At 54.0% G+C, this 24,203-nt stretch overlaps 1 protein-coding gene across 6 annotated transcripts in view; it reads left to right on the top strand.

Moving 5' to 3' along the window:
- Positions 1-24,203, top strand: part of Lilli (AF4/FMR2 family member lilliputian) — a 114,797-nt gene that overhangs the window by 21,644 nt on the left and 68,950 nt on the right. The window contains exon 1 of one of the 6 annotated variants that reach the window (XM_076319615.1): positions 9,803-10,248. The exons of the other annotated variants lie outside the window; for them this stretch is intronic. Within the exon in view, the coding sequence (XP_076175730.1) occupies positions 10,235-10,248 (14 nt within the window). The 5' untranslated portion in view covers positions 9,803-10,234. Of the gene's footprint in view, positions 1-9,802; positions 10,249-24,203 lie in introns of those variants that run through there. 6 annotated transcript variants of the gene reach the window in all.

The following is a 24,203-nucleotide window of genomic DNA, read 5'->3' on the forward strand; positions in this document are numbered from 1 at the left end:
TCCCCTCCGAGCGCGATGCGCTTGCACGATGTCGGTTACCAGCTGTCGGTAAACTCCGCCGTAAACAAACGAGAAAGGACCGTCGAACGTTAAAGATACCACCGGCGCGTATTCGAAACGTTCGGTCGGTCGTCGAAAGCAACGTCGTTCCACGCCGAATAATCGTTTCCACCGCGGCGAATACGATCGTTCGCTCGTGGAAGGTTTCTTTGCCCGTTCGATAACCTCCCGTTCCGGTCTCCGCTTTCTCGTCGTTTCCACGTCGAGCGACGAATCAATTGTCGGGTATTGTGCAACGAAACGTTGACACCTCGTACGGTCCGTAATCGCAGGAAATATCATGGACGGAACGAGACACGGCCGAGACGATCGTCGAGCACGAGGCGGGACGCGGGTCGTTTTTACGAGCCGAATCGGTCCGTGGAATCGGCGCGGTGCACGCGGTGCACCGGTCGGGCGAGTGCATCGGACGAGATTTTCGGAAGGCGCGTAAATAACGCGCGTACAGGCACCGAGAGCAAAGGTTCCCCGGTCGGGACGGATCGACCGATCGATTTCTCTGCGGCAGAGTCGTTACAGCGGCGTCGAGTCGATTCCCGTTCCCTCGTTCGTCGGTTCCCTCGTTCCCTGTTCACGGACGCGAGCAACCGAACAACGAAAGACGGAGACGGATGGAACGCGATGGGATTTTTTTCTTTCCCCTCTCGGGCTAGAAGATACACAAACGAGCGTGCTTTCGCTCGCGTTATCCGCCCCGTTCGCCTCTCTCGAGCGTTTCGATACGCGCGCTTGTATATGCACCGATATATATTTAGCGCGCGCGGCATTTCTCGACCCACATACTCATCGGGAGGCAGAATGTCTCGTATGCGTGGGGTCATCCCACCGTTCACCGCGACAAAGACGTCGCTTCTTTTTCTTTTTCCCCGTTCCCTTTTCCTCGTCCTCGTCGCAGTCGTTTTCGGCGTCGACGAATCCCGAGAAAGGGTCGCGCTGGCAACCTCGATTTTCAAAAGGCTCCATTTGCCCGATTTCCTTCTCTCTCTCTCTCTCTCTCTCTCTCTCTCGCTCGCTCGCTCTCTCTCTCGTGGACGCGCGCGCGCGCTTTTCGAAAGTCTCCTGCTCTCGGAGCGACTGTTTCTTAACGCGTCGACGGCCGGTCACCGAGCGACGCCGTACCGTTTTTCGACGCCCCGTGATTCTTTTATTCTTTCCTCGCGGACGAGAAAAATCTTTCCCTTCGTCCGCGCGAAATACTTTTCCAACGAAACACGGCTGCTTTTAAATTCGCCCGGCAGAAATTGAAACCTCTCGTTGTTAACGCCTCGATCGGTCCTCGAGGGCGAAGTAGAGTCTACCATCGCGCATAGACGCGCGTTTTCGCTATACAGTGTTCCCTTTTGCGCTTCGCGGCGCGTTTCTGAACGATTGTCCGCACGAGGCGTTGCGTCGCGTCGTACTTGGAGAAATATTTCGTCGAGAATCGTAGCCAGCCGCTACTTCGATCGTTTCCCATCCGTCGATCGGTCAACGCGCCGATTAAACGTCGAACATTCTCGGTGAAAGCACTCCGAAGATTCGAGAGCGTCGCATAAATTTGCAGCGTTTCTTCGCGAAGAATCGGTCGCGCTCGACGACAGGAGGAACTACGTGACTCATCGTCGATGAACTGGGGGAACCGTCGGGTGGCCGCTCGCTAAATCGGTGTGCAGTTTCGCCGACGTCGGTGCATTATCGTCGCGCGACCCCCTTGATTCGTTTTGCGCATCTGTGCGTGACCGTGCTCCGACGAGGAAATCGATAAGATCGTTGAAAGTTCGGGCGTCGGTAGCGACTCGACGCGACCGCGTTCCTCTCTTCTCGTCCTCGTCGACCGATCGTCGACCGATCGTCGACCGATCGTCGACCGATCGTCGATCGACGCGGAGAAAAAGAAGCACCGCGGATCGCGCGCGAATCGTTAGAATGCGGATGACGTGAAACGAGCGTGCAAACCGTAAGAGCAGCACGCTTCATAAATTCGTGTCCGTGGTTCCGGCCGAGGTACTCGATGCAGCTCCTTTAATTGGTTTCCTACGCATCTGGGCTCGTAGCGAGCGGCAACGAAACCGGTATCGAAGATTTATCGACGGATCGGCTCGAGTCGAAGCGTTAAAGCTTCAAAGGCGCGCCACCGCTGGCTCGCGAAGAATAAATCGATTCACCGCGATGGGAAGAGCTTCGCCGGGTCAAGAAGCAACAGCTTTCGAATTATTTACGCAATCGGTCGCGCGTGCGCTCCGCGGATCGGACTCGTTTATCGTCTCGCCGCGGCCGTGTAATACGCGGGATCGCCGATAAATCATATTAAACGGAGCGATCGTGTAACGCGCGATCGCATTAGAGATCGGCCGGCGTTGTTCGTTCCGTTTTATCGAATCGATAAGGTCTCGTTGGCGCGCGTGGCCGAGGGATGCGCGCGCGAACCGCGCGAACAAATGACACCCTATTAATCTCGAGCGATCCGTTAACGTTTCTTCGAACGTCATCGCGATCCTCCGTGCCGTTTATATTTCCACGCGGCGCGGCGCGGCGCGGCGCGGCACGGCGCGGCACGGCGCGGCGCAGCGCGGCGTTCACTTTTCCTCGCTATTGCGGTCTACGTAACTCGACCGGCGCTGATCCGACGAAATAGGTCCGTTAATTGACTCTTCGTGTAGCGGCGGCGTGCGCCGATAATCTACCGGGTGTTCGCGAAGAATCGAGCTTACCTTCACCGGTCCGAGTATCGCGAGAGAGACGTTTAGCGTTTCCCGCGATAGATGGAATTACGCGACAACTGATTCGCTTCGTCCGAGAATAACGACGACGCGGGCGGTAATAACGGAGCTGGTAACCCGCGCGGCGAGCTAATCGCGGTAATCTCCGATAAGTTGTAGTTCGGCGTCAACTGGTTCGCAACGCTCGGTCCATTAATTTCGACGATATCTAGGTTGGCGGAAGGCGGTAGGTGATAGAACGGAAAGTAGACGTCGGTGAATTATGGTGTACGGCCACCGTTCCCGCTGGACAATTTACCGCGAGCGATCGCGAGATATTTTTGACTCGCGACCGAGCTCTTTTCTATCGCGATATCGCCGATACGGGGCGAAATCGTCTCGACCGTTCCAAGACGCCACGCGGATAATTAATTCTCTCCGTGCGATACGTCGAGAGATCCGATCGACTGGGGACGGAGAGAGAGAGAGATCTCGATCGATCCCAGCCGGTCAGCGCAGCCCGAGTACCCTCGTCGAGTAAATACGGAAGACACTGGAACCTCCGTTCGTTTGTTCGGGAAAAGAATCGAATTAGCCCGACGACGCGACGATCGAGAGACGCTACTCGTCGTCGATCGAGTAACGATGATTTACGACGCAGCACCGAGGTGAGCAATACGTGGAACTAAAGTCCGATCGTAGATGCCCGACAGGAATTGTTCGCCGGACCGCGTACTCGAGTAATGGGATCGGTATGCGCGAAGCTGGCGCGTTCGTTTCGAAAAGAGGAAAATTTCCAATCCACGTAGCGCGCACCGTTGTCTTTTGTCGCGGAACGCTCGCGACTCGTTCGACTCGGAAAACGCGAGCGGCGCGGAACGAAAATGATTTTCCTTCATCGCGATATCGCGGTACGCGAAATCGATCGAACATCGGTCGAAGGAAATTCCCGAGACAACGTTCAATTCGGTCATTGAGAGTTCCATCGTAAGAAAGTCCGTCAGCCGTGATCCTCTTTTCTTCCACGGTATTTGCTCCGAGTTGCTTAATTGAGCTCTCATGGCCGTAATTACGGTACAAACAATCCCGGGTACGGCCGACCGAAAGTAACTTCAACCGGTCGGGAATACCACCTCCGACGCCCGCGCCAAGTAGCTCGGAGTTCGAAACGTTGTACGTCACGTAGTCGAAGAGTCGTTGAAAATCCTTGGACAAATCGCGTCGAACCGTTCTCGATATTCCCGTCCGTTAAATCCCTAAGAAATCACGGTTCAGCGAGCGCCACGCGCCTCCCACTCCGTCCCCTTTGACGAGGTTGCTCCATTAATTTGTCCGTTACGCGTAGTGGAGTAATATCGATAGTATCTGGACGCGCGAGGGAGGGTTAGCAGCGGTTAGGGTGGTCGAGAGCGGAGGGAAGGAGGGAACGAGGGAACGAGGTGCGGATTCATGGGTTACGCTGCTCGGGTTCTGACGTCACGACGCTTGTACGCAAGTTTACTACCACCAGCACCGCACCGGCGTTACTACTTCTACTATTCCTACCACTACTCCAATGACTACCACCACCGCGGGGCGACCGCGCCGCACCGCACCGCACCGCACCGCACCGCACCGCACCGCGACGGCACGTTGGGGCTGTGTTTACGACACCGACGCACCGACACACCTCACACCGATCCATCGACCTCGTGTGCGCCCGTACGCTCGTATCGCTGTCGCTATCGTACACGCTGGTCGGTGTTTGCGTCACTCGCTCACCGTTCCGTTACCACCACCGGTGTGACTGCGCACCACCACCGCGCGACGTTCGGCCGTGTACCACGTTGCATTACGGCAGCTCCGTTTACCACCACAAATAAGTCGACAGACAGTGCACGCGCGGACCGCGTGCTACAGACAGAGAAAAACTTTTCTTTCTTTCTTTCTTTTACATCTTCCTCCCCTCCACCCCACCGCTCCAACCTACCGTCTTCTCGCTCTCTCCCTCTCGGCCAGGTACTCGCCGAATTACCGCAGAACCGTCGCAAGAGAGAATAAGAGGAAAGGAGGGAAGGTGGAACCGAGACGGAGCGATGGAGAGAAAGCGGCAACGAGAGAGCCGATACCTAATCCTCCCTTCGTTGGCCCACCCTCGGCAGGAAATCAATAGAGAGGGACTCGCTCTATCCCTCCCTCCTCCCTTTCCTCTTTCTTTCCGTCTCGGTGTTCTTTCTTTTTCGCGTTCGCTGTCCCTCTTCCTGACGGCTGGCTCGCTCGCTCGCTCGCTCGCTCGCTCGGTCGCTCGGTCGCTCGGTCGAAGTTTAGAAACAGACGGGCTCTTGTTTGCACCCCGGCCCACCCTCTCGCGAGTCTCTGTCTAGTTTCCACCCTCGAGGGCCTCCCCTGCGCCGTTTGCTCGTCCGAACGATACCGAAGCACCGATCGCCGCGTAATCCTGCGAGGAGCGTACCGCGATCGCCGCGCCGAGATTTTTGCGCCAATTCGTCCAAGGTGGTCGATAACGTGCTCGAAGACTGGTAACTCGATCGTCGGTTATCGATATCGCGGGATTAAACGCGACACCGAACCGGGCTCTGGTCCCTGTCGGAACCGATTTTCCTCGTTGTCGAAAAAAAAAAAGAAAAAAGAAATGAAGTAGCCGGGCAAGAGCGGGCGGCGTGCCGGCGTGCCGGCGTGCCGCGGCGCACGGGTCTTTAAAGCGATTCAGGTAGCTTTCCACGGCGAGAGAGGTCGAGTTACGATCTCGGCTGCGCTTCGCGAGCCCTTTAAACCGAAACAACTGCGCGCCGCCCGACAATGGATCGATGTCCGAGGGAAAACGAGCCGTCGTTTCGTTGTTCCCGTCGCGTTCGTACGATGCGGCTCCTCCTCGAAAGAAATCGTCGTCCGGTTCGGTAGCCTTGAAAACGCGTCCATCACCGGCGCGGAAAGAATCGACTCGACTCTGGACGCGTAGGTAGCGCGATAACTCGAAAGAACGGGAAGCTCGGGAATTTTCTACGCGGGAGGTGGAAACCTATCGGGATTTGGTTTTCATCGAGCGGCGTGTGTCGAGCCGAGTACGCCGCCGGGGGACCGAAAGGAGAGATGCGCGACGATGGGCGGCGCGTCCCGCGTGACGTAGCGGAAGTCGTGCGTCACCGATGACGTAGCCAACGTCGAAAGAGGAGGAACGTCCGCAAGAGGCCATTGACGAGGACTTGTTGCACGTCCTTTTCTGCGTGTGTTCCGGTATCTCTCGATCCTGTACTCGTCACCGCCGCTGCCACGCCGAACCTCCGTCGAACGACCGATCTCGTCTACCGTCGTTTCGTCTACCGCGAAACGAGCCCGGAAATCTTTCGGATTTCGAGCTCGGCTCGTTGCGCGTTTTTTTTTCTTTTTCTCATAGCCCCGCGCGTTTCGATCCGGTTCCTAGACATCGTAGCGGAACGAACGCGCTTCCGTTTTCGATCCCAGGCTCCGCGTTTTCGTTCGCGGTAGTTCCCTCGCGAGAAACGTTTCCCCGAGTCCAAAGTCCGGATCCAGCCGAGACGAGGTAAAGTAACGTGGACTTGTTGCGCGCCCTTTTGTGCACGCGTTTCCTCGGTATCTCTCGGCGGTGTTCTCGAGCTAAGTCGCGGAACGTAATTCTTTTTTCAATTCGAACAATCGCGTTTTCAGCCGCTTGTCCTCCTCGGAGCGAAACATGCTCGAAAAAGTCTTTTAATTCGAAGTTCCTCGCCACGCAACGCGAAGCAAAGTACCATAGACTTGTTGCGCGTTCTTGCTCCGTCTGTCTTTCGACCTTGTTGCCCGCAACGCCGGAACGAACGTAAATTTGATTTTCGATCGGAACGATCCTGGATCGAGGCGCCATCTATCGCTCGTTCGTGATTTTTCAATGGGAACGACGAGTTTTACGACCGTCCAACGGGACGACCCTCCCCGACTACCTAAATATTCCGATCCTTGTATGCGTCATCCGAAGGGAAATTACGTCTCGGAATCACCGATCGCGTTACGAAACGGGTCTCCCAAACGTTGCGTTATCCTCGGCTACGAAAACCTTGAAGACGGAAAGAATCGAAAGCGGTATTCGAGGATCTTTGTCGTTGCGTGTCTTTTTCGCATCGATCGATCCATCGATGGTTTCTCAATCGATATCAAGGAACACCGCGCAACGTTCGACCCAGCGGGATTCCTCGATCCGTAGTTTCGGACGTCTCTCGAGTCCACTCGGCGAACCGAGCCGGCCACTGTCGGCGATCGCCGCTAGGAAAGCGAGACGAGGTGTTGCTCTTACGTGCATCACCGTTGGAAAAGCCTTCCCACCTGGACTCGAGCTGCGCGCAAGATGGAGCGAAGTAGCGTAGACTTGTTGCATACCCATCCGCGCATGTGTGTCTCGAGTCTGTCGCGGTAGGCTGGAGAAACGGGGAAAGTTCGTCCGTGTTTTACGACACGGGGACCGTAAATTCTCGTTGATCGATCGGATGGTTGGTACGCGCGCGCTGGACGCGACTCGCCTCGCGAACCGACGCGGATTTCCGACTACGTCGCGTTCTGTGCGCGCGTCGGCTCTCGATCGAAGACGTCCAACGACGCAGTTGCGTGTTCCTCGTTCGAACAATTTCTGAATCGAACAGCTGTTCCCTAGACCGATCGAGGACCTCCCTATCGCGGCGAACGAGTCACGCGTGCGAGTATTTCGATCGAGTCGATCCTCTCGGGTCGTGAATTGATAATTCGCTGCTCGACTCGAGACACGCGTCGACGTTCGTTCGCACGATTCTCCCGTTGTGTTTCCTCGAAAGACGAGACAAAAGTCGAGCAATCGTCGCTCGAAAAATCTTACCGAGCTGCGAACGCAACGTTCGCGCGCTCCGCTACGAATATTTGCGTAGACGTGCGAGCGGTCGAAAATAGAAGGAGAAACGCTCGCGATAACACGGTGATCTCGATAAGGATAATCTCGCGGGTTATTGATCCGCGACACGAAATATGTACGGTGGAGACGTTCGTAACCTTTGGTTCGATTAATTTTAGAAGTCACGGAGGAAGCGCGTACGGTCTCGATCGTAAGTTTAGAATCGAGAAAACTTTCGGTGCATTGACTCGCGAGGGCGCGGGCTCGTACGTCGAGACTCGGTCCTCGTACGAGTTCATTTCGCCACGGGACGATTAATTTCGAACGAGGAACCACTCGTTTCGTATTTTATTCGAGCGTTCGTTTATCGGGCAGCGTTGTTCGTCACCGAACGCAACGATTTTCGCCGCGCTGCGAGCAGATATACATCTACTTTCCGCCGCGAAACAGGACTAGACCGCAATGTTGGTGTTTCCTGTTTTTCTGCGTCTATGCGGTCGCGAAGTATTTCCTGTGCGGTCAGAAGTATGTAATCAGAATTTCGATGCTCCGAACGAAGCGTGCCCGGTGCGTGCACGCGTGCACGCCTGCACGTCTGCACGCGTTCACGCGCGCTCGCGCGCCATTAGTTAATAATAGACCGACTTTTTGCCCGAGTAGGTTGCGCGAAATCAACGAACGAGCAATCTTATCGCGAAGCGTTACTCGAAACCTCGGTAAAAGGCATTCTCTCCGGTGTACAGGTTGCGTGCACGTGTGAGCGGCGGTGCATCGGGTTTTCTTAAACTGGATTCAACGCGGTGCGCGCGTGTGGGTGTGGAAACACGAATACTTTGCGTTCTTCGATACGTAACGATCCTTCGATAGATCGGTTTCCACGTACGCAGAAATGAAATTCAATTTCAAGTTTTTACGGTTAATTGCTCGCTGCCGATAAACGGCGTTAGTTGAAATCGAGAAATCCACGAGTTCGATGCGACGCGAAGCGGCGTATTCGAATGTCCGGGTACTCGAGTAACGACGCGACGCGATAACGATTAACATTTATTATTCGATGCGGTAACATTTTCTGGCACAACTTTATACTCGTCGCGGAAAGTTTCGCGACCGGGAATTTAAATTGCTCGCCGCGAGGTGTTTTAAATTATATCGGGTGCCGTTCCTTTTTTTCGCTCGATACTCAAAGGCGTGTAATTTCGTCGAAACTCGGTACGTTCGATCGAGTCGGTTTAACCGTGATTCGTCCACGCGTTCGTTCGACGATCGAACGTCGCGTCGATGGACGATCGAGCGTCGTCGATTCGACGGTTTCGTCGAACGGGGCGAATGAAACGAAGAGTCGAGGAGAGAGATGTTTCGTGCACTTTGCTCGAACGAGACGCAAGGATATCGAATGAACGGCAGTCGTCGACTCGCGTGCGTTTCAATCCGTCGATAAGTACGCTCGAGGTTGGCTCGGTACCGAAAAGTCCCGGGAGATGGCGCCTACGTAACAGGTGCACTCGACCAATCGGCGTGCGCGCAATCCCCCTTGTCCGTCCACCGATTGGCGCTCTGGCGGTGTCACGAACAGCGATCGCAATATGGCTTCCGCCACCGCCAGCAAGTGAGAGTACCTCCGAAGGTGACATCGGAACACGGTGGAATATTTAGGGATGCGCGAGGCGTCGCGCGTGTGAAAACGATCGGTGCGAGTCCTTGCGCGAGTCTCGCGTCGAGTTGCCGAACGTCGAAGAAACGGTGCGTACACTCGAGGAAACAAAACATTTCGCCGAGCGAGAGGGACCGTGTTCCGTCTCGGCCGAGAGAGACGAATCGCACGCACGGGCCACGAGTCGGACAAGGATAGAGCGACGGAGTGATACACCAGTTCGTCGGGTTGAAGGTTCGTGACACGAATGTGTATCGCTGGGAAAAGTGGAGGATTCCGTGTCGTTTTCGGTTTCTAACGATCCGTCGAAGCTCGTTACGCGACGGTTGCGATCGAAAAAAGGGGAGTACCGAATCTTTCGATAGTTCGGCGCGGTGCGCGCGACTCGTACACGTCGAAAGCGTGGCTCTGTCGGTGTGCGTTACGTCCCGTGCACGCTGTGTCGTCCCGGCGCGCGTATTGGTACGTACGTGTGATCTCTCGGTGTTGGAAATTGAAAGAGGATAGACGGACGGTGAACGACGCGAGGAAGAATGAGAAAAAGAGTACAGTGGCACGGGGTGTGCATCGACGAGCACGACGACGACGTAACGGAGAGAAGAAGAGGCAAAAGAGCGAGCGAGTGAGCGAGGCGACGTTGCCAGAGTTTTCCTTCTCGCGTTCCCTGCCGTACAGCACGTCCCTTCGTGGCTGGGTACACGAGACGGACCGAAACGGAGAATCCAACGTGACAAGGACCGAGAGAAAAGTAGCGTGCCAAGAGTCAACGCGCAGAGACACGGGACGGAGCGAGACAACGATAACCGAGAGCGGCGCGAGTCGCGCGAAAACGATCTAGGGAATTTTTGCGCTCGATCGACGGATCGATCGATTTCGATCGAGTCGCAAGCTCCGCTCGTGCCCTTTGGACGCGATTCGTGGATGCCATGAGACGACTGCCGATGACGTACGCGCGAGACACGTGACACGCCGAGTTAGGCCGATCGACAAGCCATGAAGAAGCCACGGTAAGTTTCCCAAATATTTCGATTCGTACGCGATGGTTCCGTGCGGTCCATCGATACGGACGCACGAGTAACCGAGTAGCGTTCTCCCCGCGAAATCGACTTTACGATTTCGTTCGTCGAACGAAGCTTCGAGTTTGCGAACGCGAGCGTACCGTTGTTCCGTTCTCTCCGAGCACACACAGGGTGCGTGTCGCGAAAGTGGCGCGTTTAACGCCTCGTGACGTCGCTCACCATAAATAGGGGTTGCGTTGGTCGGTAGGTGTCAGCGAATTTCCCGTTGGTCGGGGGGATTTCGACTCGCGGCTACGTCACTGAATGCAGAAACGGGTACACGCCGTGGTGGTAAAATGACACGATTATGGGGGGATGAGTCAGAAGATTGACGCCTTGTTTATCGATTTCGACGGTGGTTGATGCTTGCGTTACGGTATCGATATCGCCAAAAGTTTTCCTACCAGCTTTCTCCCTCTCTCTTTCTCTCTCTCTCTCTCGTTCGTTCTCTCTTTCTCTCGCTCGTTGGAGTAATTCGTGCAATCGAATCGCGCAACTTTTGCACGAAACAACGTTTTCGGTTTACCAGTTACTCGACACGATCGCGTCGAGCACCTCGAGCCGTAGCTCGCGTCCATCCGTTTCGCGAAAGCTCCGCTCGCTTTATTCTCTCGAGTTGCGGTGTAAACTCCACCACCGTGGCGCACCGACCACCCTTAAGAACAGTCGCCCCGTACGAGTACGAACACACAATTTGCGGCAACCACTTAGCCGCTCCGATGTACGCATCTTTATTTATTTAACACTTTCGGAGGTAGGATTTTGTCGTCGCATTCGTCAGGCGTGTACCCCGAACGCCCGTAGGCATCGCCGAGCGTCGCAAAGTTTCCAGCACGCGATACGAGCACGGTTTCTCTTCCACGAAGAAACGCAAACGCGAGATCTCTCTTTCGAAAAAATCGCTCCGCGCGATGTCGCAACGTTCGATTCCGTGGAACCGTTGTGGAACGAACGACTCGTCCGCGTAACTGTTTCGCGCGTTATCGGAGCCACCGAGAATCGTGGGACTGGTTGATAAATTCACGGACGATTCCATCTCTCGACGATGACGGTTATTTTTAGCCGAGCATCTTCGAGTCCTACTTAATTATCTCTCGCGTTATTGTTGGGAATCGCTCGGTCCACCGCGCGATAAACGCGTATAGTAACGCGCTTGCATAATATTTCGGATAGGATTCGCGCGGAAGACATTTCGCGAGGGAGGTAGCGTTCCAAGTATTGACCACCGTTATCTATCTTCGGTTCGCTCGTCTTTGTATATATCGGGGAGGAGATTGAGAACAGCGAGGCGGAGTCAACGCGGCGGAGATAGCTACGGGACGTTGTGCGAGGCATTGGTGTGTTTCGGTGTCTCGTTGCACGGGTCGCGTGTGCGTCCGTGTCCGTGTAGCGTCGTTGAGAAAATTTCGTCGATTCGGTACTCTCATTCTCGTCGTTGACGCATCGTGACCGTTTATCGCGCGCACTTTCCGCGTTGCTGCGCAACTTTCGTCGCGCGTTGTCTTTCTTCTTTTTCTTACGCGTTCTTCTCGATTCGTTTCGCGTCGAATCAACCCTCGCGATTGAATAAATAATAATAATCCGATTCGGGTCAGAGAAATGATCGCGTTCGTTGTTGGTAGTCGATCGAATCGTGTCAGGAATCGCGCCAGCGAGCCAAGTATCGGGAGGCAGGCGAGACGAAAGAAACGCGCCGTTCCTCCTCCTCCTCCTCCTCCTGCTGCTTCTCCTCCTTCTCCTCCTCGTCGTTCTCCTCCTCCACGTCGGAACGACGTCGCGGCGCGCAGCGTCGAAGAGAGGAGACGAAGCACGGCGCGAGGAATTCGAGGCTCGAAGTCGAGAAGCGACGAGAACGTTCCAAATACTTGCCTTGGTCCTCGTCGTCGACGATCGGGCCGCCCGACTGAGTTGCGTAGGTTGCTAAATTACCAAGGGAACGAGGGAGGGAATACGAGTTGGATGAAGAAAACCGCGGACGCGCGTCTCCGCTTCCACGAGACTCGTTATCGCGTTCCGCGCGATTTCGTCGCGACGGTTGTCGCGTTGTTACGCTTTTCTTCGTTCGGGAATCGTTCCGTCGACTCGCGTACGAGAGAATCGTAGCGTTCACGGAATCGATATCGACCTTTCGCGGTCGAAATTCGTTGTTGTTGTTGTCGTCGTTCCGCTCCGTTATCGGCGCGTCGTCGATGGAAAAATATTTCGATAATCGCGAAAGATGGAAGATCGCGGTACGGGTACGCGAACGTCGATAAATCTAAATTGAGAGACAATTACGAGGGACGGGAGGGTAATGGTGCACCGTTAACGAATCGACGCCTGCGAAAGCCTCCCTCGACCTTGGGAGCGTCTCCGTAGCCGTCGTTCCTCGTTCTATTATTAATTGACTTCCGAGAGCGTTCGCGTAAATAATCGGATCCCGCGAGAGAGAGCAACGTTCCAGCTCGTTTCACGGCGTATTACATCGAAACGAATCGGGAAACGAATTACGTCGCCGCGTCTCGTCGACCCTACTTCGAATTACACACCGGCAATTACCGTTCGCGTAATCCGGTGTACATTGTCGGCCAACGACCACCTTCCGTTTCGCGGTTCGATTCGAGAGTTTCTTCAGGAATCCGTGGATTCTTCGAGCCGGTACGGAGCTAGCTGCCGATCGAAATCGAACTCGACGAACGGCCGCTCGGTTCGCTATTATTCTTACGGACCGCTTCGAGTTCGGGACCACCGAGCCTTGGACCGTGGAATACGACAGTGTCTCGTTTAAGGATCGAAAATCGAGACCGACGGTTACCTTTGCTCGAGGGTCGGTAAAGAATTTTTTCTTAGAACCGATCGAACTCCAACGGTTCGCTCGACGACGACACCGAGAACGAACGAGGTGGAGCAACACCGTGCGAGTCGTCCAAGCTTCGAAGCGATATCGGATCCGTGTTCTCCGCGTGTCGATGGTAATGAGAATTAAAATTCGTCGCATTTTTCGTTACGATTGGTTGCTAGATAAATTTTGTCTCTTCGATGAGAAATCGAGCGTGATTTTTCTAAAGACGGTACTACCGTTCGACGAACGTGGAAAGTTTCACGATTCGTCGACTCGTTCGTATATTTACAGTCGTTCGAATTCGAAGCGTCGTCGTTTCCATTTTTTTACAATGGAAAAAACGAAAAAACTTATCGAACAACCTAGTATCTTAACGAAAGTCCCGTCGATCGATTCGCGAGGTTGAAACGGTATCTCGTTCGGAGAAGTTTTAATTAGAATTTATTCGAACGATATAACGCGGTTAGAAGTAATCGGAACGAAGTCGCGTTCGGCTCTACTTTCACCGAGCGAATCTCGGCGAGCCATTGATAACGTTTCCACGAAGACGCACCGAGGAGCGGAAATATTTTCGATTCTCGTTTATCGGCGCGTCGCTCGCGCCACGGAAACACGAGGATGATTTTTGATCTCGAGTTACCGATACGAATTCGATCCTCGAGCGAGGCAATATCGTACATACGGGTAACGCGGCTGGATCATCGAGGTCCCGGTTTCACCGAAACGCAGCAGCTAGTCGTTAACGAGGGGACCGTCAATTAGGGTCTTTAATGGTAGAACTGTTCGTACGTCGATCTCGCGCGACGCCACGAGCACGCGTCGACCGCTTCGCAACGATCGTCGCAACGATTTGAAATCAATTATCGCTTATTAGTCCCGACTTCGGTGTACGCGCCTGGCCCGGACACCGACCAGTTTTTCTTCCGCCGACGGATTCGAACGCGTTCCCGTTTTCCCGCTCGACGGCGGATCGTAGAGAGTTACTTTGTCGGGAAGTAAGTATCTCGAGCGAGATCGCGAGAAATTGAAATTGTCGTTTCTCCTTCTCGAATCGCTGCGAACACCGTTACACGTTCCGATGCAACCTCGTTGTTCCTCGTCTCGCTTCGAGCCACGGAATCTCTCCGATCCCGTTCGTACCGCGAACTTTGGTCCAACGTCGTTTCACCGTGTCGTCGAGGGGATCGTTCGTTTCGCGCGGCACGTACGAGTTTGCCCGCTTCCGAAAAAATTTCTCCACCACGCGTGTATCGATGGTCGGTAGTCCCGATTTCCGAACGTTGCGCGAACCATCGGTGTATTTCGCGCCTCGGTCGAAAGATGTTTACTCGTAGCGCAACTTTACGGCGCTTTCTCTTTACTTTTACAAACTCTCGCGCGTGGTCGCCGAGCCGATGTCCCGGGGCGGCTGAAACGCTCCAGGTACCCGATCAACGATCGAAAAAGAGTTACTGCGCGAAAAACTCAACAGAACGCTTGTCATCTGCGCGGCAAGGGACACGCACGCACGGCCACCGTGCGGCTGTGATCAACCACGTGGTAGCCAGAGCGGAGCGTGTTCAGAAACCGATCCAAAACTCGCGCATACCTTCGGAACACTTGAAGTATGCGGCGAATGCCTAGCGGGCCGGCGCAGAGGACATAAAGTATGCAGAAAACGAGCACCGTTCCACGCTTGATTTTATTGCTTATTCACCCTGTACACCAACAGCCAGCCAGGGGCTCGTACGTGTTTAGAGTCGATCTCCTCTGGCCATCGAAGGAAGACGCTCGCCGTGTCCATAAAATCCCACGTCCTATTATCGCAAATTCTGGTCTATCGACCTCGCGATCTAATTCAATCTCGACCAGCCCCGAGGCGACATTGTAACTCGCGCGAAACGCTCGTATCTTCTCCGTTTCTGTTTCGCGTTTCGTTTCGCGGCTGGATCGCGCGCGACCGAATCACCTTTGCGCGCGTACCTCGAATCTCGATCCTCGAGATTCCCAACGATCGTTAGGGATCGTCGACGACGTCGGTGGAATCGGAAGGACGATAACTCGGTGGGAAAAAGTAGGTCGGAAGTTGGGAACTCGTTTAGCAGCTCGCGCGCCGCGAACACGGGAACGTTACTTTACACCGGTTGAAAACTCGAGGTTTCGTCGTTAAAGAAACGCGTGCCCTTCGACGTTGTCGAACGAGGGAACGTTGAACGCGACGGTTCGCGAGGAACCTTTTCGACCACGGTGTATCTTCGATTAATTCGTTTCCCCCCAGTAATGGTCGAGCATTGTACCCGAGGTCATTGGTTATCGCGATACATTCCGACCGTATTCGGAACAAAATCAATTAGCCACTCTTGGGGTTACTGCCACCGTGGAGTTTCGAAAGCCCGCTACTCCGTCCCTCGTCCCCACCGCTCGCTCGCGATCCCGAATTTGCCGTTTACTTGCAAAAACCACGTTTCGAAATCGTGAAACGACAGTTTCGTCGATCGATTACCGTTTCGATTCCATCGATCCATTTATCGAAAACTTTATCGAGAAGCAGCGTTGGTCGACGATCGATTTGAACTCGAGGCGAGAACAAAAATTGTACGATACGGTAATTGCACGGTCATCGCGGGCGACCTTTTGATATTTCTCAACATTTTCTACCCACGGAAAAATAGGGGCGAATCGACGCAAAGTTTTACTCGAAAGTTCACCCCAACGGATTTACGAACGAACAAAATTCACGAACTCTGTACTATTATTTTCTACGAGATTCGCGTATTCGTCGAACAGATCCAAACAAAGGTGTCGTCCGACTTTCGAAAGAACGTACTCCTATCTTTGGTTAGGTTGGTCGTTTATCTCGTTTCTCAGAAAATTTCTATTATCTATTTATAATCGAAACACGAATCGGAGTTTATTCGTTGATAGTGATTCAAAACTATAGCGATATCGTCGACCAGATAGTGGAAAGTAAAACACTGTACAAACGTTACGAGCGATTTCGAATTCGCGATAAGAAGGTATACGTATTTGTTACATCGGTCGTGGATAAGACGTTCGTTCCTTATCCGAGAAAACCCGGATGGAGACAAATTGACAAAAATTATCGTCGTTCGCGAAAGAGACGAATCTTAGTTCGTATTAGTTGTAATTTAGCGTTGAGTCGACACGCAATTCGAAAAATTCGGGGTTGTCGTCACCGAATCGCAGCACCTTTGCCCAACGCGTCACGGAAGCGTTTAACGCTCCGTAGTGACTCTACGTCTTAGCTCGCATTGGTTGCAATTTAGCGTTGAGTCGACACCCAGTTCGAAAAATTCGGGGTTGTCGTCACCGAATCGCAGCACCTTTGCCAACGCGTGACGGAAGCGTTGAACGCTCCGTGGTGACTCGCAAACGTCGACGACTAAAGCGAAAAATGGTAGTCAAAACAAAACGGTAAACATCTCGTATCGGCGATGCGTCCAGAATCAACAACGCGTGTCCGCGTTGCAGTCGCGAGCGTAAAGGTGACCCTTGACGCATTGGTTCGACGCAAAGGGGATATCCGAACGGTATCGTCGATTGTCTCCGCGATCGATGTATTCGATCGGAGACCAAACGCGTTTTCGTACGCGAGAAATTGTGTCGTTCACCCCGTCTTTCGTTCGACGAATCGATCGTACGGGTCGCGATGTTTTTGTTTCACGGTCCGTAGAAAAACGGGTAGTCGGCACGAGAACACCGTAGCGGCCACGATTCTTCGGTGAGATTTCTCTCTTTGGAACGTTCGTCGTTTCGACGCTCGCCCGACTCGGGCCTTAACCCTGTCGGATCCGTTATTATCGCAAAAACCAATAATCATCCCAGTCGACGTTAGCGACCTCTCTTTGGCATTCGTTTACCGAGAGAGCGCCGCTCGTTCCCGAGAAGAACGGTTCGCGACGCTCGCTTTTCTCGTTAATACGGGGAGACACTTTTCGATCGTTGAATCGTTCTTCGGACACGATGGCTATAAAGAGTCGATCGAACGAAAAAGATACAGTTTCCCTTCTCTCGATCGTCGTTCAACCCTTTGCCAGTCGTTCCACGAAATGCCTACTTGCTTTTTTTTCATAAATCGGTTGGTCGCGTTACTCCGATGAAAAAAGAAGCGACTTCGAGCGGCAAATAAGTTCTCTTCGTTGCAAAAAACGAAACAAATTATCTGTGAATGTATTGGCTTGTTCGCAAAAGTCGTATCGTTTTCCAAAACTATAAACTCTAAAAAAATCGTGTTTCATTTTCACCAGAAATAACGAAATGACTTTCCGAACAACCCGATATACGCAACGTTTCGATACAAATTGTAAACGCGACGAAAAATTTAATACAGTTTCTCCGGGACGACTGTACGTTTCCGCGTAGGTTCGCGATCGTCGCAGGTGCTGGTCGAGCACGACGGGTTCGATTTGCGATCGTCGGCGAACCGATCGCGTTCGCGGCTAGTTCGGTGGAATAAAATCCTGGCCGTGTTCCATGGTAGGATCGGTACGCGTTCACGGAGCCCCGTAAGAGTCAGGATTCCCCGTTAACGGTACGCCGAGCGAAAACAATTACCGAAGCGCGCGCGTCCGCGTTCGCGCAGGCGCAGGGGAAGGTAAAGGCGCACGCGGCCGCGCACGCGCGCCAGCCATTGTCGTCGCGACCGAGGGGATTCCGTGGGACGAAGATGGACGCGGAATTTTTCGAGGGACGCGGCGGTGGTCGCGTTGCGTCGCGCGTTTCGAAAAGGCAGGTGACGAGGCGAGCGGAGGAAACGACAGCGAGTGGAAAGAGACTACGGGGACCGATGGGGGCAGGAGGAGGAGGAGGGGTGGTCAGTTTGCTCGCGGAGGGCACGCATTCGCAACGTTGCCGCCGCGACTCGTTCGCTCGTTCGCTCGTTCGCTCGTTCGCTCGTTGGTTCGCTCGTGTCGGTGCTCGGCCGTGTTTCCGCGCGATTTGTAATGCGGTGTAACGTGCTCGGGCGCTTAACGCGCGGCCACGTTGCTTGCTTGCCTTTGTGTACGCAAACATCGCATCGGAACATAAACATCGTTCGAACGTGTGCAGGGCGTCGAGCGTTAACGCGAGCCCGAGCAAACACGGAACGAGTCGAAGAACCGGAGAAACCTGCGCGAACTCTCTCCGATTCCTCCCGGTCGTCCTCGTCCTTCGTTTCGCACGCGCGAACGCGGAAGGAATCGAGCACCCGAAACGGGAAAACTCGAAACCGGCGCGAACGATCACCGAGAGGAAACATCGTCGCAGGAACGGGCCGATGGACGATCGAACGAGCGCGGAGAGGTTTTCTCGATTTCTCGAGAGACGAGAAACAACAGCGCGCGACTTTTATCGTCCACGGTATTCCGATCGTAAACGCAACGCGTACGATCGTGAAATTGCGTACATCGCGAACACCGTGCTATTACGTTCCCCCTCGGTTCGCGTGCTCGCCGGACTGCGACGACAGGGACGATCGACGGGAAAGTTATCGATCGGGCGAGGATAACGTTGAAAATCGGCCGCCGGTTACTCGTGCCGCGAATCGATGTTTATCGCGGCCATCGAGCCAGCTATTTAACAGGGTAATCGAGTCGGGTGATTAATACGTACGATCGTAACAGACCTATCTGGATATCGGACGATATCGATAATAGACCCGTTACGTCGGAAAAATTACGGTCTCCGTATCGACGATTACGCCGGAGGCGGTGGTCCCTCTCGACGCCTCCGAGAAACGGATTTACGGGACAAGAGCCGATCCCGTGTCGCAGCTCGCGGCGGAATCGGCGCGAGTCGACGGTTTCCGGTGTCCTCGGTACACGGAGTCGCGGCGAAACGGGAATTATTTTTACTCGACGCGCGATACCTTTCGCTGGAAACAAGTGCGTTTTTACGCGCGATGTATCCACCCTCGGGATAATCCCGATCGCGTAAACGTAAAGGTTGCAACGGTGCCGCGGAGATAAATTTCGACGTTCCGTACTCGAGCCTCGTCGTTATTAACCGAGGGTAACGGGGGGCATCGTTTGGGTAGACGTTGGCGATTGATCGTTCGCGAGTTCGTTCGCGGCGAGTGGTTCGAGTCCTTTGTCGTCGCTCCGGACCGTTGTCTCGGAGACGTTGATTCACCGGGACACGGTCCGTCTTATTTTGGCGCGGTTACGCGTACGCCGGCAATTATCCCTCCGTCCGTTTCGATACACGCGCGCGACCCGTGTATTCCTCGGGTCCTTCCGTGAGAGCGATCGGTCTCTTTCCCTCTCGATTTCCTACCTTCCTCGATCCTACGGAATCCCACCGACCGATAACTCGACGATAAAGGCTGTAGCTGACAACCCGTTTCGATAGAGGCCGCCTCGACCGTGCAGGCGTTCTTGTCCTCGTCGTTTGCAATTTCGGAAGCTCGAAGCTATCGTTACCTTGCCTACGCTCTTCGGTGCTATACTTTGCGCGAACCTTGCAAACCCGAGCTACGAAACGAATACGCGGCGACGATGGAGCGATCGTTTCTTCCCGTTTGAGCAGCCGCGTACCTTTGTCGCCGCGAAAGTGTGTCTCTTCGAGGGGATTTCCTTCGAGAACGAGTGCTCCGCGAGGAGATTCAATTTTACCTTTTTTTCGTCCGAAAATAGAAATCGTCCGAGTCGCGCGCAAGCGAATACGTGCAACGAATTTTCCGCGAATCCTGTACGGGCTGGTTCCTACGGTTATTCGATTTGAAAATGCACGGAATTTTATCAAATTTATCGCATCCATCCGTCGGTGTGGATTTTTAACTTTGTCGAAATCGACGTTAAAATTTGCCAACGAGAAACTCGAAAGGTTGGAAATTCGGAAGAAATTGTCTCGCGGTTCGTTCCCTTAGAAACGGTTAAAAATCCGCGTCGCGGTTCGCGCGAGGAGGACGCTGCTTCGTATCGACGAGATACGAGCCGCGGGTAGTTTTCCATCGGGTACGAAGTGTCCTTTTCGGCGAAACGGGGAAAGAAAAACCGCGAAAGGTTTACGATGGTCGCGCGCGTGCACGGTGAATTTATAACGGAATGGTGGCGAGCGGAACGATTTTTCTCGTTTCTCGCGGGGAGAAAAGAAAGCGAGCAAAGAGCCGGTGAAGTCGACAGATCGAAGAACGCGCGGCGTCGTTCCATCGCGTATCGATTCCGCGATGCGTTACACCGCGACGCCGATTACGATATTTTATTTACTCGAGCCAGTCGTTGAACGACTATAGTTTTTCCACGCCGTCGGGGAAGAGTACTCTCCTATTTCCCTTTCGTTTCCCGTGTGTTCCATCGCGCGGCCATTGGTTCATCTTCGCGACTCGAACGCTTCGTCGTTTTCTCTCTGTCCGTACGAAAGCGTCGTTGCTCGAAAATTTGACGGAAACGCGCGAAACGCGGCCGTTGACCCTCGACCATCGGAACCTCGCCACGGCCTCGAGAATATCGGAACGAAACGCGCAACGAAGCTCGTTTTCGAAAACGATCGTCTCGACGGGCGTTGCGTCGCGTCGCGTCGCTTTCGACTTTGATACCTCGAGCGTCGTTTAACCTTTTCGCTCTCGCACGCCCGTACTGCCTACGCATCGAGTGTTCTCCTCCGTAGGTTTCTCGCGCGCGATGCGAGCAAATATTTTCGCGCACGCGTAAAAGCTTCAAAGGGAACGCGTTGTTTCGATATCGTTACGGCTCGACTCTACGGTAGAAGTTCGCGATGGAAACGATCGCGCGTCGTTCGGGAACGATTCGTGAACGAGAGGGTCGAATCTTCTCCGTTCGAGAGTCGAATAAAAGGCTCGGTCGGAAGGAGCAACTGCAGCCAACGAACGGGGTGGTCGGGGCGGTTGCTCGTTCTTTTTCCGGGTATCCCCGGAAGCGGAGCAAGATGCAGGTAGCCGAGTTTACGCGTAGGTGGCCAGTTGGCCGTACGTGGGTGGATTTCCAGGGAGTGTCGGTCCTCCCGGTAGTTTCCGGTGCGCTCGGGTCGAAGGTCAATACTGCGGAGAACCCGTAACCTTTGAGTCTCGGGGCCGAAGTACACCGTGGGTACAGTGGGTAGTCGGCACGTGGTTTATCGTTTGTCGACCGTTTTCAACCAGGCTACGTCGAATCGTCCCGCGCTCGCTCCCGCCACTCTCCGTGAAATCGATATTACTCCGTTTCATCGACGAAACCCCTTGTTACCCGACAGCCGTCTCTCAGCATTTTGCAAGCTCCACTCCAGCCGCGATCATAATTATCGTCCCTTGTCATTATCGATCGAGCTACTAATTAATGCGGTTTAAATTCGTCGACATCGTCCACCGCGAGAAATAACGATGCACCGATTGACGGTCCCGACGCATTTGTCGACGGGAATCGAATTGTTCGACGCGCGACGCCGGGGATTATTTCGTCGGAAATGTTCAACGCCGGCCGGCTCGATGCCCCGCCGTTACGGAATTGCGGCTTTTCCCTCCGGAACCTCGAAAACTCGTCGTTTCGATAAAAATTGGCCCGCGAGTGATCGCTGTTGCTCTCGTACCTAGGTAGCTTCGATCGGCCGTCTGACATCGTTCCAACGTCGAATCGGATGGATACTCGCGCTGACCGCTTCACGGACCGAGCGCGGAGGCTCGAAGAACCTCGACTTTGAAGTATCAACGAATTCGTTTCGCTTCGTCCTCGATTTCGTAGGTACGCCGGGAAGCAACATCGAGGACGAATCGCGCATCCTTGCTCGACGATCGTTAGCCAAGGTTAAGCCGTCGGGATTTTCCGTCGATTTTCTAAGGTTTCTCGGCGACACCTTATCTCGGTTCGTTTACCTCCTGACCAGGTGTGCCGTCGCTCGAGCCGCGGTAGAGGGGAGAACGGAGAGAGATCCTCCGTAATCGAGAACAACGAACGACGGCTCGGTAATAAACATCTCGCTGGTCGAGGTTTCGGGGAGAGGAAGAAGAAGCTCGACTTCCGTTCCGGAACGTCGTCTACGAGGGTGAGCAACCGTGTGGTCGTTGCACGCTCGAAATACCTTCGTCCCAATTCTTTTCCGACGATTAACCTCCGACCGTGGCGGAGAATCGGTTATTTATTAAAGCTAATAGCTACCGGCCGAGTTGGTTTTACTTCTCCCCGGAAGCGGTCAATTTTCCGATACAGCGGCGTCGATCGAACGGTCGATCCACGGTTCTTCTAGGGACTCGCGGTACGTTTATTTTTCGCGCGTTGCCCGTTCGAAATTCGTCGGTCGTAGGATACACCGACCGTGGTAGAGGTTGTTAGCGAAAAGCGAAACTCCTCGACGATCCGCGGTCGTTAATTACGGCTGGATCGACGTTCGATCGATCCTCGTCGAAACGAAGAACTCCTCCCCCGTGGATAATCCGGAATCGTCGATTCCTTTGAGGGACGCGTTTCCTCTCGGATATTTTTGGTCGGGACGCGAGAGTCTCGTTATCCTTTCGCGCGCGACGCGAAGCATAATGTTTTAATTGGATCGGGCGTTCGGAGCGGGATTGATACTCGCGAAACGGTCGCGACGAGATTCCATCGACGGCCGTGCGCGTCCCGTTCGGAGGGAGAAAATAAAAAAATAAAAATAAAAAAAAAAGGAAAACTTCGTATCCGATTTTTCCGTTGGTTGGTTGCTTTTATTTTCGTCCGGGGTGCACGTGCTCTCGCGTGGGAGCGCGCGTGCAGAGGCAACGGAGGCGGCAGACGCGCGAAAACAGAGACGACGAAAATGTTTATCGAATCGAGCTTCCTCCCCTTTGTCCCCGCGACAACGCCGTCGATACAAAGCGATTCGACGAATTCGTTGCACCGCGGACGAAAAAAAAAAAAAAAAAAAAAAACTAAAAACAAAAATCGGCTCGAAAACCTTTCGCCGAAAGACGAACGTTTACCGTACTTGGCGATCGAGAACGGTCGCGATCGATTCCGGTGTTCGCGAATCGCGGGGGCGTTCTCGCTCGACGATTCGAACGGGCGCGCGCGGAAAATCTCGAATCGAAATCGTTCGGCGATCCGCTGGATGAATCCTTTCTGTCGTCGTTAGTCGGATTCACGGTGAATAACGGAACCGGAGTCGTTCACTGCCGGCCGGGTAAAATGGCGGGGCAGAGGGTTAGGGAGGAGAATTCCAGTGCGCGTCGATTTTTCACGTGCTAATGACTTCCGATACGCCGTATTAATCTCCGCGCGTTCCCTCTCTTCCGCTCCTCCGGCGAACCCTCTCGGCCCCCGGCGTTCTTTTTTGCTCCTTGTCTCGCTCGTTCCGAACGTATTTCCGCGCACCGAGTGTGCGTGCGTGAAAATCAAACTGCACCTGCACCTGCACCGCGCCACGCTGCGCCGCCGCGGTAATCCGTTCGACGCATCAATGAACCAACGAAATCGTACAACGGTTACGCGGAGGATCTCGCGCGTTTACCACGGAATCGTTTCATTTCGTTACCCGATCGGACTCGTAGCTTCGCGGGCCCACGACGTATCTTTCGGTGACGCGTCTCGAGCCTCGAGGTCGACGTTTTCTTCCGTTCGTACCGATTCGATCGTTCGATTTACGTATCGTCGCGTGTAAATTTGGCGTTCGCGCGAGTCGAGTTTTGCGGCAATTTGCGCGGAATAATCGATCGACTCCCCGAGTGAAAATTAACCGAGGGCGTTGAATTTTGATGCGTCCCGAAGTTATAATTCGCTCCGTCACGCGATCTCCTTGAACGTTCCCCTCGTATTTTCGGTGTTAAAGTTCAAGGTCGAGAGTTCGCGGATCACCGTTTCACCACCGTTTCACCACCGTTACCGTACCGAAACACCGAGAACGCGTACCGGTGATCGTTGCTCGCTAATTGCACGTAATTACCGTTCGTTTGCCAACGCGGAACGATCGTTTCGCCCCGCGACGTTTCCAGTCTCGTTGATATTTTCCAAAATAATCGAAACGCCGCGTTAATTCTTTCGCATCGGGACGGTTATTTACTCCGGTACGCGCAACCGCGGCCAGCTGTCCCGGAATTACCGTATTTTACATTTTGCGCGAACCGAATATTATTCGCAAAGTTTGCGGTACGGGGGAATGCTCGAAATAATTTTATTAAACGGCACGCGCGAATAAAGTG

Source organism: Ptiloglossa arizonensis, chromosome 9, assembly GCF_051014685.1.
Source record: "Ptiloglossa arizonensis isolate GNS036 chromosome 9, iyPtiAriz1_principal, whole genome shotgun sequence".
NCBI lineage: Eukaryota > Metazoa > Arthropoda > Insecta > Hymenoptera > Colletidae > Ptiloglossa > Ptiloglossa arizonensis.